The sequence below is a fragment of the Castor canadensis genome, chromosome 5 (assembly GCF_047511655.1).
Source record: "Castor canadensis chromosome 5, mCasCan1.hap1v2, whole genome shotgun sequence".
Lineage (NCBI taxonomy): Eukaryota > Metazoa > Chordata > Mammalia > Rodentia > Castoridae > Castor > Castor canadensis.
The window spans coordinates 181548379-181563788 of record NC_133390.1 but is presented as its reverse complement, the minus strand read 5'-3'; the positions used below and the strand labels follow the sequence as shown (position 1 = coordinate 181563788).

Here is a 15410-nt window from a genome sequence, read left to right as displayed (position 1 = left end):
GCACCCATGTAATGTATTTTTTCACCGATGGGCACTGGATTACTCCCAGTTTGCAGCTGTTGTGAAGAAATCTGCTGTGGTCACTCAAGGAAAGCCATTTTCCTGTGGACCTCTGTTTTCATTTCTTTTGGACAGATGCTTAGTGGATGGCTGGGTGGTATAGGATGCTTGTTTTTGTGTCTTCGTAAGTCGGCCAAATCATTTCCCCTCGTGGCTGTGCCGTTTCGCACCCAGCATCCTCAGTGGTCTTGATCTTTGTCACCACCAAGCAAGTGTGTGACTTTGGCTTCCCTGATGACCTGTGAGCACCTTTTCAGGTACTTGCTGGTCACCTGTGTGTCTTCTTGTGAGGTGTCTGCCGAAACGCCTTGCCCACTCTCTTGTCTTCTGCTAATGAGTGGGAAGCTGTCCGTGTGTCCTGGGTAGAAAGTCGGCAGATGTGGGTAAATCGTTCCAATCAGTGGCTGGCTTTCTTTTCTTAATGGTGCCTTTTGAAGAAAACCTTTTAATTTTGATGAAGTGTCATTTATTTTTGCCCTTCTGTGGCTATTACTTTATATATCCTGTCTTCGAAGTCTTTACCTACCCCAAGGCTGTGTGTCCCATGTGTCCTATAGAAAGTGTACTTTCACCTTTAGTATTTAGGTTCACGTGTTGGGCCCAAGTTCAAGGGCTTTGTGGATCAGTTTTTGTGTCTAGCGTAAGGAGGAGGTGTATTGTTTTGAATTCAAACACCTATTGTTTCAGTGTCTGTTGAAAGCATGTCTTCTCCCACGAAATTCCTACAGTAGCCACCCTGTGTGTTTTGTGAAACCTTGTGCTAGTTTGGGATCCAGGATTATTTACTTGAAAGCCATAGCTTGTCTTTTAATGCAATTTGGAGACATTTCCATTTTTCAATGAGTGAAACTCATATTTGTTGTGATTTCCGTTACACTGGAAATTTGGGCTGTCTCTCTTATTTATTGTTTAAATATGGTCTTTGGGGGGTGGGGTGCAGTACTAGAGTTTGAACTTAGGAACCTGCACTTGCTAGGCAGGTGCTCTATCACTTAAGCCACACATCCTTTTTGATTTTAGTTATTTTTCAGATAGAGTCTTGCATTTTTGCCTGGGGCTGGCCTCCAACCATGGCCTCCCGTGTAGCTGGGATTACAGGCACACACCACCACGCTGCGCTTGTTGGCTGATAGGGGTCTTGATAACTTATTTTTTTGCCCAGGTTGGCCTGGAAGCACAATCCTTTCAATCATTGCCTCCCGAGTAGCTGGTGTTTAAATATTGTCCCCTCTGTGAGGGGAACTCGATTGAGTCAGGTGCACTTGACGGTTATGCCTTCTGTTCTTATTCTCCCAGTGGCTGCTCTTAAAACAAATACTTAGGTTTTTCAAGAGTTTACTGAATTGATCCACACTGTCGCCTCCCAGCAGCTCAGCACCCACACTAGCCCAGTGTCTCAGCCCCGGGCTGCTGAGTTGGGCCTTGTCTGGGTGGAGCCCGCTGACTCTGCCCAGGGTGAGCTTGGTCCGGGGTGGTTCATATCCGATGGTTTTCCTCCTACAGGGTTTCAGGGGATGGTGTGTTGCACCGGAACTTTGTGGGCCTCTGACTGTTTTTCTGATAATTCTACTGGAGGTACAATTTATTTTTCCCCAACACGAAGTCCTTGCCCTGCCACCACCCTCTGCTGCTAGCCGGCTCTTCTTCCTCAGCAGTCCAGGCTGCAGGAGGCCTCCTGGCTTCACCAGGTATCCCGCAAATGAATCCACCCCATCCGGCGCTGGAAGCCCTCGGATCAATCTGAGGTCCTAACTTTTCTCCAGGGCTCAAGTCTTCAGAAACTGGTTATTCTGAATCCGTGGGCCTCCGTTTATTCCTTTCTTTCCAATGGAACCCTGCATGCAGGTGTCACACGCGAGCTTTCTTCCTGACCCCTTCTTGAGGCCCTGGAGGCTTTCAGCCCTGACCTTGCAGCTCACTAATGATTTTAGCTGTGTCCATTTCTCGTTCTGCCTCCTTACCAACTTCACTTCCCTGTCATTTTTCCTGTGCACCACTCTTCTGGTTGGTTTCCTTTATTTATGCCTGTTATTTCTGGCTTTGTTATTAATATCTGTCCTTGTCACTTGGGCATGTTACGGTTTAAAAAAAAAAATCAATGGTTCAAAGAGAACAAGATTTTGTCTGCTTTGGACCATTCAGTTTGTCTCTCCTGGTGTTTTTCTCCACAGATATCTCAATTTTCCCTTGGCAATACATCCCCTAACACTGCATAATGGTGACCAGGTGTGTGTGTGCGTTGTGTTTGCAAATGTGTGTGCATGCACATGTGCATAGATTTCCAGAGAAAGCTGTGAATTGTCCTGTAATGTTGTCTTAAGGATTCCCGACACAGACCTGAGCAGACACATGCACACACGTGTGCACACACAGACATGCACACACATGTACAGACACAAACGTGCATGCATGCACCGGCATATGGAGCTTGAGACATGTGCACAGGCATACATGACACACACACACACACTCACACGTGCACACGCACATACACATGTGCACACACAATAAACTGTCTGTGTCCCCAGAGTTCTCACCTGCTATGGCAGGTTCTTAGATGGCCAGTCCCCCACCCTGGCATCTCCAAGGTGGGTTTGTTAGAGGTAGGAACCCCCCGACATGGCCTTCTTATCTGGAGGCTTCAAGGGGAATTCCTAGGACTTGTGTGCTTGGCATCTACTTAAGCTAGATCTTCAGATTTGCAGCAGAAAATGGTTCAAGTGGGAGAGCACCTGCTTAGGAAGCATAGGCCCTGAGTTCAAATCCCAGTGCCACCAAAAAGTAGAAAGGAACAGAAGAATAGAATAGAATGAAATGCTCAGAGCTCTTCCTACTCCTGACACTTTTTTGGTCTCTTTCTCTTATGTGGCCACTTCTAGACATTGTAGGGCATGGCCAGCTGTCTTCCTTGCTGTGGCTGGGACTGCTGGTGGACCCCAATACCCACTCTCCCCTCCTGCCTCAGGGCTCTTAATTTTGTCTGGGCTCCTGGTCTCCCTGAAAAGACCTGACTTGCCAGTTCCCCAGAGCTATGGTTAGCCATGTGGTCGGTGTCCAGCCAAAGTTACAAGGAAACTTTTGAGGGCATATCCTTCAAGGACCCAGGCCAGCCCCTCTCCTGCCCTCTTCTCCTTTCTGTTGTCTGAATGTGGCTGGGCAGGGTCCCAATCGAGGTGGACACCTCTGTGGAGCACGGGCCACTGGCTGGAAGAAGGAGTAGCAGTGTTGCCCATCTCTCTGCAGCTCAGGGACAGAATCAGCTCCCACCTGCCAAACCCACAATTGTTCTAGCATTGTGGTTACTTAAAATCAAATCTAACCTATACCTAACATTTTGTTGAAGGTGACAAAAAGATGTTCTGCTAAAACCTCTATTTTCTGAGCAAGGAGAATTGCAGAAGTGTCCCAACCGGAACTCATATTAACACTGTTGTTTTTCTGAATACAGAAGAAGCAACTTGGCTGCATGATCCCTTTCCCTTTCTCAAGGGGGATATGACATATGGAGCAGCAGCAGCTATCTTGTGATAAAGAAGAACAACTGTATGCTGAGGATGACCAAACACCATGGGTTTCTACAAGTTTTATTCCTGCTCTCAAGACTTTACACACAAGTGAAAAAAGCTATTTGACTAAGCACCACAGTCAGGTTTTCCTTAAACGCAGCTAAGTACAGTTCTATTCCATGCGTCTTTCCTAAACCTTTGTTTTCTGTGTGGCATCCTTCCTAGGACTGCACGATAATGCTATAAATTGTCCTAGGTACCACTTCAGCTGGTTACCCAGTAACTGACCTGCACTGCATCCTGAGTTCCATCTGCCGTTCCTGTTTAGTTACTGTGGAGTGTTCCTTTCAGCTTCTGACCGTATTGTCTCACTTCTCTTGTCTATTTTTTGTAACTTCATCACAGTCAGTAGGCAGGTTCTAAACAACCTGTTCTTTGTGGCCCAGTTTGTTTTTTGATTGTTGTTCTTGTACCAGGAGAATGGCCCTGTCTGGTTAGGGTCCTGTGCTCACCATCAGATCATGAAGTGGTCTAAGCTCTGAGTTCACTGCCAGGCAGGAGGCTGGTGTGGCCTCACCAACCACTCTGTCCATGTATATGCTTTTGTTTGTGCCCCAGCTTCAGTATGCCCACTGCTCTGGCCCTGGGCAGGCATGCTGTGGTCCTCAGGTATGGGGGACACTGGTCAAGCTTGTCTAATTCAGGGATGGATTTCCTAGAACTTTCTGAGCCTGTCTAGCCAGAGTTGTCCTTGGGGGTGGACCTGCTTCCCCACTGGTCCTGCTGGCACCGCCTCTCCTTCCTCTCTTCTGCCAGGTTACATGATCCTCAAAGCTACAGATCTGACTTCTTGGGTGGCTCCAGGTTGGCTGTGATCACAGGGCACTTGTCCGGTGCTCCAGGCAACCTTCACATATTCAAAGCCAGGCAGCTGCTCTGGACTCACTTGCCCGAGCACTGACTCCTCTGCTTCCTTCTTAGTTGCACAGTCCTGCTGAAGAGGGTGGAGCCTTAGGGACAGTCCCCAAGTTGCTCGGCCACCCAGGGCTGCCTTGGTCATGCTGTTTTAGCATTATTGTCAGTAGCATGAGTACTGAGTCAGGGTCTTGCTATATAGGCAAGCCTGACCCTCGACTCTTGATCCTCTGCCTCCACCTCCTGAGTGCTGGGATCTACCATGCATGGCCCTACCGCATTGTTTAAAGCAGTTTCCTCAGGAAGCTCTGACTCACATTTGAGACCGAGGCACACCATGCGGGTCACAGAAGCAGCTGAGTGGGAGAAAAACCCACATTCCCCCGGCCCCAGGCTGCCAGCTTGGTCCCCCTGAGCTGACCTGGACTCAGAAGCACCCTAGGGGCACTCCAGGGACCCTGGACACCCTGTGACTCTGGGTCTGGTTTCTGGCCCCATAACAAAGGCCTGCTCAAGAAGCCTCTGAGTCCACCAGGAACGCTCAGTCTCTGACATTGGTGAAATGGAGTGGCTGTCACACACCAGAAGCTCTGGATTTGCCAGCTCTCAGACAGCAGCCAAAGGCCCTGGTCATCCTTCCCGAGGGACAGGGTGTGCCTCTGAGGCTGGCACCAGAGCTGTGACTCTCCCCGGGATGCTGCCTTAGCTGCACCTCTGCTCCAGCTGAGCAAAGCCCATCTCAGAGCTGCTCCTTTGACCTAGAGCTCGTTTGTGCGTCACGGACATCTGAATCTGAGAATTCTGTCTGTCTCCACTTTGCTTGCTGTGGTGGGAGTGGGCAGTTGAGGCTGTCAGGGACAGGCCTCCTGTGGGGGAAGTGCCTTCTGTCTCACTGGTCCTTCCTTTTGTTCCCTTTGTTCCTGTTGCTCCCTTTGACTCCATTAGCTTCAGGAACAAGGTGAGCAAATCCTCCATGGTTAGGAACTGAGCCTTTGCCCCTGGGGCTGCTTTGCTGTTGGCCTGTTCAGGCTGCGTTGCTAGCATGGGCAAATCTGTGCCTGCTATCTTGGTACATGCTTCCCTTCATCATCATCAAGGGTCTGCCTTTGCTCCTTTTTAAGATTTTTAATTCTTCCCCCCAACTCTTCATGTCTGGCACCTTCCTTGCTTAGCTACACAAATGGAAACTGTGGGTCAATGATTGAATATTTGTTTGGAAAGGGAAGTGGAATTTCCCATGTCTCCTCCCTGCACCGTGAGGAAGCAAGTGTCCAACTCTGTCCAGGCCCGGCAGAGATGACATAGTGAGGCCTGGACTTGCACGGCAGCTGTGAGGTGGAGAGAGGCCGGAGCAGAGGTGTTGTGGAGCACAGCAGGGTTGGGAGCCCATGCCAAGGGAGGACCTTGTTCTGAGGAGGATCGTCCTCCTCAGGATCCTGGCGGATGGTGCCAGGTCTCAAAGCCATCCCAGGAAGCCAGCCCTGAGGCTGGGAGAGTTAGGGATGGTGACTCACATAGGATCTGAATGCCTGAAGGAGGGGCACCACAGGTGAGCAAACACCTGGGGAGGAGACTGGCAGAAGACACGGCACACGCAAAGGAACTGAGTGGGCACGGCAGGCAGTCTGCTGCCTTGGAGCTGGCAGGGAGTGGAGTCTGGATTACACTCGCGCACACACACACACACACACACACACACACACACACACACACACGGTAGAAACCCTGGAAGGTGGAGGGCGTGGTCAGACTGATGCTCTGGACACTATGTGGTACTCTGGCCAAGACACATCCACCATCTTGATTGAAGTACCAAGACCAGAATAGGACCCAGGCTGGGCTTTGAGAAGCCCAAAGAAAGGAGCTGGGAATTCTGATGGTTTTGTGTGAGCCACAAAGCAAAGGGGGCAGTGGGAGAAACCTTCCCCAGCAGAGAGCAGCGCCTCAATGTTGGTTGATGAACAATAGTGGTTTATCTGAACTTGGAAGTGCCGCAAAGAAAGGATTTCAGGTGTGTGTGTGCCCCTTGCTTCCCTCTTCTGCCACTTCAGGCTCTTTTTTTTCATTCTTAGCCTTTCCAGGATACATTTGTTCCTAGTATCCAGACAAACCCAGGAGGAAGTGCAGGAGGAGGTGCAGGGTTATTTGGGGGCAACACAGGGAATATCCTGGCAAGAGAGAGACAGACGTGTTTAGGGGGTGGTCCGTGGCCAGCTGTACATCTATTCAGGGTGCGGCAGCTCAGAGCCTGGCCCTGTGGGCTCAGTCCTCCCCGAGAGTCCCAGAGCCTGGGGTCTCCTCACACCAAGTCTTGCTGGCCATGGGGCAGAGCAGAGCTGAATCATTCCCTGGATGGTTTGCTGAGCAAACACAAGGCTGTCAACCTTGGCCTGGGCCTGGTCCGTGGGCTGCTCGCATGCTCTTCAGTGCCCCCCTCCTGCCTGCCATGTCTACTGCCCAGATCACTGTGGCTGTAACACCCACCTGAGGACATACTTGTGCCACCTGTGCTCACCTGTGATCACCTGCACTTACCTGCTCACCCATGCTTACCTATGCTCACCTGTACCCACCTGTGCTCACCTGTGCTCACCTGTGCCCACCTGTACCCTGTTCCTGTATTTGTCCCTGGAAATAGCCCTTCAGGTGAGTTTGCACAGGGGCTGCTCGCTCAGGATACACTGAAAAAGGGCAGTCAGTGGCCAATCTGGCGCCACAATCCTGCCCTACACCACCCCATCTCAACTGTCACCTACGTAGTGGGTCCTCCCAGGCACTCCCTCCCAAACTCCTAGAACCCCTCCAAAGGCCACAGTTCCACATCTGGACCAGGGGTCCACTGGGGTGCACACCTGAGCTGTATCCTCCCATCACTGGGCTCCTCCAAGGCCCATGAGTCCCTCACCCGCTCATGGCTCCTCACCTGCTTCCCTATCCAGAGGGCTATGAGTGAGAGGTCCCAGGACTGCCACTTCACCAGTCCTGGCTCTATCCCCACCCTCACTGCTGACCCTGCTGTCAGCTTTCCCACCCTGGACAGCACCATCCCCATGGTGCTCTACTGTCTAAATAGTCACCCCACCCTCCATATGTCCCCCACCCTCACTCCTCCTTCCTAGATGTGTCCCCTGGCAGACACTGTGACTGAAACTCACCTCCTCACCCCAGAGGAGCTGGGGATTAGCTCCCACGCAGTCCAGGGCTGCCTGTCCGACTGACGGCTGCAGGTTCACCTGAGAGGAAAGGAAATGTACCAGGGCCAGGTGTACGGTGGCCACAGCTTCCCTTGCTCAGCCTTGTCTGGCCAAAGGGGCAGGAGGGCGCCCTCCTGGGGTGGGCAATAGGTCCAGCCCTCAGATAGGGGGGCAGCACATTGTGGACTTGATCCCCAACAGGTGCCTTATCATTGGCCCTGTGGCCGGGGCAGCTCCTGCATGAGGTGAGGCCTCCTTTGGATACCCTAGGCTATCCCCAGTTCCCTGAGACAGCTTTGGGGCAAAGGGTGGGGGAGTTCAACCAATTCCTGACAAAGAGGAAAGATACACACACACCCAGGACAGGGCACCAGCCCAGAGCAGGTAACCAACCATGTCTCTACCCCTAGAATTCCTCCCAAGAGCTTGGTACCTTGGTCTTCGAGGTGGGGACCCCCATGTGCTCCCTCTCCAGGAAGCAGGGCCTCACTGTGCCTGCAGGGAAACCCCAGGGGCCCAGGCTCTCCTGGCTCTGCCGTCTCCACCAAGATGGGCATCGGGGGCTTGGTATTCTCATGGAGGAAGGAGTTCAGCTTCATCACATGTGCTGGGGAAGGAGGGTATCAGTAGCGGTTCAACCTGGCCATGAGGACAGGGCATTTGGGCCTTACTCACTCTGTATGGCTGACTCGCAGGCTTGGCTCACCAGCTGGAAGATGGTGGTGAGGGACTGTGGCTCACCCTGGAAGAGGAATATGGCTTTGGGACCTGTGGCTCATGCTACCCAAGGAGGCCCCAACCATCAGAGATGAGCTAATAACCCCAGACTTTCAGCATTACCCACCTTCTCTCCTCGTTCCCCTTTGGGTCCCGGCAGCCCCTACAGCAGAAGGCAAAGAGAAAAGCTGATCAGTAAAGAAACCAGTAACAGGTGCTGTGGCTGACACGACACAGCCCCACTCTAGGAAGCCTGGAGCCCTGCACACAGGCAGGGTGGTGAAGCCAGAGCCCCAACCTGAATTCCCAAGTCCTAAGAGCACTGTCCCTCACTCCACCAGAGTGGACAAGTGAGGCTTGACATCCCACAGTAGGGACAGTCCCCAAGTGGGGCTGGAACTTGTGCCACAAAGGATCTGCTCCTGGTTATGGATTTTGTGCTGGGGGATGGGGGGTCCCTAATAGTTAGGATGCTCCCTGGAAGAAACTAGACCTTCTCCTGGCCCAGAGCTAGGCCTGATCCAGGTGTTCTGCCCACCACTCCCTGACCTCCAGCTCCAGCCCCCTGACCCTGGAGCCTACTTATGGGGTCCGTCCCCTGAGCTGCTGAAGTCCCCACCTTGCCTGCAGGTCAAGGCAGTCTCCCAGGGTGCTGGATTTCCAGGAGACAGCTGCTGCCCCTCTCCCAGCCCTACCCTCACTCCCATGGAGGCCAGCAGGAGCAGGGAACAGGCTGGTCCTTAAAAAAGAAGCCCCTGAGCTTGGCACCTGTACTTGCATCACCACTGCCCCCTTGGATGAGTGGAGAGGGACTTACCGTAGGCCCCACGGCCCCTGGGCGACCTCGCTCCCCATTGGTGCCCCTGGCCCCTGCTAAGCCCTGGAACCCCTGCAGAGATGCAGAAGTTGGAGTTTGGCTTGAACTTCCCCCACTGAGTCTGCTCCCCCTCAGTCCCAGTTCCTGAACATGCAGTGCCCCACTGTCTGAGAAAGTCCAAGGCCCTCAGCAAGACCCTGTCTGCCCTCAGGTCTCAGCCTCCTCCCCAACATGGTCCAGGCCCTGTCCCCCAACCCAATACCCAGGGCAGACCCCCACCCCTCACCAGCATGCAGGACAGACTCCTACCCCTCACCAGCACCCAGGGAAGAACCCCACCCCTTATTAGTGTGCAGGGCAGACTCCCACCCCTTGCCCAGCTGCACTGAAATGCTGGGATGCACTTGACTGCCTTGGTGTAACCATGGCATTTCCATTCCTTATGCAGAAGCCCTTGAGGGGCTGGGACCCCTGAGCAGACCCCACTCAGGGGTCTCCCAGGCACTGAGCCCACAGCAAAGACCCCTAGGAGGCTCTGGCTGAATAGGAAGGGTTCTTTTAAGATGAGAGAGCCTTAGTCCTTCCAGGCCGAAGGCTGCCTTTGCTGTTCAGGGGATGTCCAAGAGAAAGGCCAGCAGGACTGGGTCCTTGCCTCATGGCCAACCTGGCCTGTCTGGCCCTCCCAGGTCCAGCCAGGAACCCTGCCCTGTACAGTTGGGGTGCAGGCATGATTGGGGCTACGTAAGAGCTTATTTCCATAGGAGTCTGCCCTGGGGGTGAGAAGGGCCCCAGATGGGTGGTCATTGGCTACTGCAGGGCTCCTGGACATGGGCGCTCCTGTACTCCTTTGCCCAGCAGAGCCTTGCAGAAGGCTCTAGCAAAAGCCAGGCCCTCCTCAGGCCACTTCTTGTTTTTTTATTACTGGGGCTTGAACTCAGGGCCTTCACCTGAGTCACTCCACCAGCCTTTTTTGTAATAGGATTTTTTTTTAAGATAGGGTCTTGTGGAACTATTTGCCCAGTCCGGCTTCAAACTGCGATCCTCCTGATCTCTGCCTCCTGAGTAGCTAGGATTACAGGCGTGAGCCACCAGCACCTGGCAGCTCAAGCCATTTCTGGGGGTGATCGGGACAGTGGACAGTGTTCAGTCCCTTCTTCCCAGAGTGTCCAACCAGGTCCAAGAAGCCTCAGGGATCCTAGTGAGGGCAAGAGGGTTCTGGGCCGCGGTGCCTACCCTGGGGCCAGGTGGTCCAGGCAGGCCAGCAGGCCCCTCCAGTCCTCTCATTCCCTGAGGGCAAAGGAAGGACAAGCTGGGGCCGGGGCTCCCACCCATCCACAGTCCACCTGCCAGGTGACCACCCTGAGAAGGTGGGGGCAGATGCACACTGGCTCTGAGCAGAGGAGCCTGTGAGCTGCTGCCCCTAACCCCTGGTGTGCACCGGGTTTCCCTTCCTCCTAGACAGCCCACAGGATATGGGCCTCCCCCGTCTCCACCCCCACAGCCTGTCCCGAGACCCTCACAGGCCACCCATGTGACACCTTAGGGCCCAGAGCCAGTACCTTTGGTCCCTGGAGGCCAACTCTCCCAGGGGTGCCTTGCTGGCCAGGGTGGCCCTAGAGGGAACAGAGATGCCCAGGCAAGGGCCAAGGTCATACCCAGAGGAGGGGACTGCCCACAGCCCTGCCCTGCCACAGCCTTGCCATGCTACCTGCAAGCCTGGGAGTCCATGGTCCCCTTTCTCTCCTTTGATCCCTGGTGGACCCTGAGGAGAAAATGGACCGGGCAGCAGAGAGGAGGGAGAGAAGGAAGAGGGAAGGAGTAATATAACACCTACCATGGGCCCCTGGACTGTGCGGCCCTGGGCCCCTGGTGACCCCTGCTGACCTCCAGGGCCTTCTGGTCCTGTCTGTCCAGGTGGTCCTGGCTCTCCCTGGAAATACAGAGTGGGCACTGAGACATGTCCCCTGTGTCCCCAGCCCTCTGGCCACCACTCCATGGTTCTCAGACTGCCATAGACACCTTTGCTAGAAGCCAGAGGCAGTCCTACATACCCTCACACCCACCCTGGGAGGGTCTTGATGTGGCCATTTGCAGGGCACACCTGGCCCCAGGTCAGTTCTCCAGGGCCACCAGTGAGTGAGCACAGAGCCAGCAGGTGCAACAGTTCTCCCAGGCCTCCCCCAACTCTGGTCCCAAAGGGGGCCGGGTGGGGGTCTGCAGGAAACCCTGGGGAGAGGGAGAGCACACACGCAGGGGACAAGCTTCCTTAAGCTCTAAACCCAAACACCACTCAGAGCTCACTGAAGGGACAGGCGACACCAGGGCTGTTTAGTGCTCAAGATAAGGGAGAATACACTTCCAAGAGATTTTTTTTTTAATTACGCCAATCAGTGTTCCAAACTCCACATAATAAACAGCTCAGGCTCATTACCAGTGCCAAGGCAACTGTAAGTGAAATGCCAGCAAACAGCCCTGCAGCGTGTTAAGTGGTAACAAGGACTAGGTGGCCAGGCTGGCTGCTTAACAAATGTGAGAACGGTTAGTGCCTGAGGACACATCAAAATTAACAGCGAACGGCTCCGAGAAGAAAACTGTTTGATCACGCCTGTAGCCACTGAAGAGGTGCTAAATCTTACCTAACATTCATTCTTGATTTTTACAAAGTCCCACAATAAATCAAGAGTAAGTGGATTTTGCTATCACACGACAGAACATCTGCCTTCACTTCCGAGGCTGCTCTCAGGGCACTTCTGTTAACCCAAGAGATGAGAAAATCTGTATCACTGCTGGCCTTTGAGAGAACTCTGCAGCCCTCACCCAACACCACCAGGCAGGAAAAGGAAATTAAAGATATAAAACCTGGACAGGGAAATAAATGATATGCGTTGTAAACCTGGAAACTCTCTAGAAAAGCCAAAGACAAGTAAGCTGATACAAAAACAACATTCGGCGAGAACAGCCCGTCTATAAATAATGAGAGACAATGAGTGACAAGAGATGTGACGTGTAGGGATGAACAAGAGCCCAGAGGGTCCCGTAAGATGCAACGTCCCAAAAGTTTTACTAAAGGTCACAAAAGACACCTTGAACAAACAGAAGGACAAGACGATTCAAATCCTAAAAATACCACTTGTCTCTAAGTTCAGCTATAGATGGAATATGGTGCCAATAAAGTATCAACTGAATTTTTAAGGTCAACGGAAAGCTATCGTACGTTAACTGAACAATGAAATAAGCAAGGGGAGCCAATGAAACAACCAGAAGGAAAAGATGACAGAGGACCAGCCCTTGCAGATACCAACATCGTGAGCAAATCTGGAGTTGAGTCGTCCCTCGGTGGCCTCAGATACCCAGATCCATGGATGCTCAGGTCCCTTAGGGAAAGGGGTGTATACTTACAGGTACTTTAAATCACCTCTAGTGACTTACAATACTTAATTCAATGTAAAAGCTATACAGTAGTGATAGTGTACAGTTTAGGAAAGGATGAAGGGAAAAAATCCGTTCATGTTCAGGACGGACATAATTTTCCCCCAAACACTTTCTATCTGTGCTTGGTTGAATCTGTGTGTTTGGAAGCTTGCAGACACCAAGGGCCAGCTGTCATTTAAGATGCATGGACTTGGTACATGAAGACAGACAATCAGCGGAAAGAACAAAGTACACAGGGAAGGAGGACAGGGTGAAGATGGTGCTGACTCGCACTCTGAGGGGCTGACTGCGCAGAGACCCAGCAGTCATGGGGCAGGGTCTGCGAAGGGTTGCAATTGGCTCCTGTCCACCTCAAACCAAGCAAGCCAGGAGGAATCCCTAAACCTCTGAAAGACCCTGGGAGAGGAAACACACACTTTCTACTCTCAGACTAAGGAAGACCTTTTGAAGTAGGTCACAAAATTAAAAAACTGAAGATCAACTGGGCACCACTGATGCACGCCTATAATCGCAGCTACTTGGGAGGCAGAGATCAGGAGGATTGCAGTTCAAAGCCAGCCCGGGAAAGTAGTTTGTGAGACCCTATCTCAAAAAAGAAACATCACAACAAAGGGCTGGTGGGATGGCTCAACTGGTAGAGCACCCGCTTAGCGAGCGTGAGGCCCTTAGTCCAAACTCCAGTACCACCAAAAACAACAACAAACAAACAAAAAAACCCAATGATGTGGACTAGGTAAAAGTTACTTTAAAAATCTGTATGGAAGTGCATCGAAAGGTCAAAAGACACGTGGCAAAACGGCAAAGAAGTCACAAGTCAGCAAAGCTGACGCCACACGGTGTAAAGCCCCACAAAGACTCAAGCAACATGGGTCAAGGGTGCAGAGTGGCACAGCGGAGGTGTCAGAAGACACATTTCCAACAAGAGCATCCTGGCAACTTCCAGCAGGCATGCAAGACTTTAAAAACCCCACGGGGATGCGCGCCTCACCCAGCAGGCAGCTCCCTGTCGGACAGTTATATGTGGAGGGGGGTGGCAAGTCACTGTTCACCCGTGACTGAGTGAGGGGCACCTCGCTCAGCCTGCGAGGGGGAAGTGGTTTTTGGCCAGAACTCATTCCAGGAACTTATCCCTGAGATATTCTCTTAAACTCCAGGAAATGCACACATGCAGGGAGGAGCACTGTGGCAGCCTTTGCAGTAAGAGGCTCCACACCGTGCTTCAGTGCTCAGCGTGAGGACTGCGGCCAGCTCTCCCTGGACATGTGCCTCCCAGCAAGGCTTCATGTCCAGTACAGGCCAGGGTGGTGCCCTCAGGTGCACACAGGATCCCCCCCGGAGGGCTATGGGCAGGCATGGGTGTGGGACAGAGGAGAGGGTGTCACAGCAGCTGGCACTTCTTATGCATCTTGTTGCCTGTGCACGAGGCATGGTGGCTTAGTACATTTCTAGAATCAATGAGGAGGGCTTCCTCCGGGCCAGTGTGGGGTGGTCTGCCATCACAGGACACCGCTTCTGCTTCCCTCTCCACAGAACCAGTATCCACCCCACCCCTGGTGCACCGCTAGACCCTGCCCTAGTGCTCCGAGGCTAAGTGTGTTTGAAACTATTTTGGAACTTAATCTCAGTGCTGGCAGACAGAGGCCTCAGCAAGAAATAGAGGGGAGACAGAAGGTGGCCTTTAGAGCCAGACGGCCTGGGTTCACCCTCTGGGCAGGCGCCTCACCTTCCCAAGACTCAGTTTCCCCACCTGTGCCATAAGATGCCTCTGCCTATGAGGGTGGGGGATGAAGAAGGAATGTCCACTAAGTATCCAGGGCCAGGTGCCCAGTAGGTGATGGGGAAACCCAAGAATGCCCTGGTCTCCCTGGGCATCAGGTCCCTGCCTGTCCACAGCGTGGGGAGCCTTCTCTTCCCTGAAGGGGCAGGAAACATACAGCTGGCTTCATGCATTCTGAATGTGCTGGAGGGACCTCCCTGGCACGTCAGACCCAGGCACCCCCACACCCTACAAGACTTACCCTGGGCCCTGGGAGGCCCCGTTCTCCTGGGGTGCCATTCTTCCCAGGGAGACCCTGTAAAAGCACACACAGGGCTGAGTCTCAGTCTCACCCAGCCCTGGATCCTTGTCTATGTTGTTGAGGGAAGGATAAGGGGCTTCCAAGGGCAAGGATGTCCTGACCATCCTTTCCTCTCTTTGTTGGGCACAAACAGATCTGAGCTCAGACCCTGGCTCCTGTATGGTGATGTCAGTGGACCACTGAGCTCAGCAGAAGTGCTGGTGACAGGCATCTTGTCATAGTTGGCTCTGAAAGCCCCCACTGAGCCTGTAGGATAGGTTCTAGGGACCCTGGGGCCTCAGGGCTGGCAGAGATAGCTCCAACAGAGGTCTGAGAATACCCTGTAGACACTCAAGCCAGCCCAGAGCAAGAAGAGCTGCCTCCTCTGGGCCAAGGCAGAAGGGCTTCTGATGCAAATGAACTGAACCTACCCACCCCCAGCATCCAGGACAGAGCCATCTGTATTTTGTGCCTCATAGCTCACCACATCATAGCCAGCAATGTCACAGCCCACTGGCTACCACCACATAGTCCTGGAGGCCAGCTGGGCCTGGGCCTCAATTCAACAAGAATACTCAAGACATGCTGGATTCCATGCCAGGGAGGGGTCATGCCTGCCCACAGAGGGAAAGTCATGGACCAGAGAGGGTCATGGCTACAGGGCAGGAGGAGCTTGGCCAGGTTGGGCTCATGGGCCAGGTAGACACAGCAG

The 15410-nt window shown here is 53.1% G+C and overlaps 1 protein-coding gene across 4 annotated transcripts in view; it reads right to left on the bottom strand.

The window, feature by feature from the left end:
* Nucleotides 1–3636: 3636 nt before the first annotated feature.
* Nucleotides 3637–15410, bottom strand: part of Col20a1 (collagen type XX alpha 1 chain) — a 39799-nt gene continuing 28025 nt past the window's right edge. For 3 of the 4 annotated variants that reach the window (XM_020173742.2, XM_074075109.1, XM_074075110.1), the window contains 11 exons: nucleotides 14660–14713; nucleotides 11044–11139; nucleotides 10918–10971; nucleotides 10769–10822; nucleotides 10443–10496; nucleotides 9210–9281; nucleotides 8520–8555; nucleotides 8351–8417; nucleotides 8109–8282; nucleotides 7637–7714; nucleotides 3637–6649 (listed from right to left, as the gene is read on the bottom strand). In XM_020173742.2, the coding sequence (XP_020029331.2) occupies nucleotides 7662–7714; nucleotides 8109–8282; nucleotides 8351–8417; nucleotides 8520–8555; nucleotides 9210–9281; nucleotides 10443–10496; nucleotides 10769–10822; nucleotides 10918–10971; nucleotides 11044–11139; nucleotides 14660–14713 (714 nt within the window). In that variant the 3' untranslated portion in view covers nucleotides 3637–6649; nucleotides 7637–7661. Of the gene's footprint in view, nucleotides 6650–7636; nucleotides 7715–8108; nucleotides 8283–8350; nucleotides 8418–8519; nucleotides 8556–9209; nucleotides 9282–10442; nucleotides 10497–10768; nucleotides 10823–10917; nucleotides 10972–11043; nucleotides 11140–14659; nucleotides 14714–15410 lie in introns of those variants that run through there. The other variant, XM_074075111.1, reaches the window with a different exon arrangement.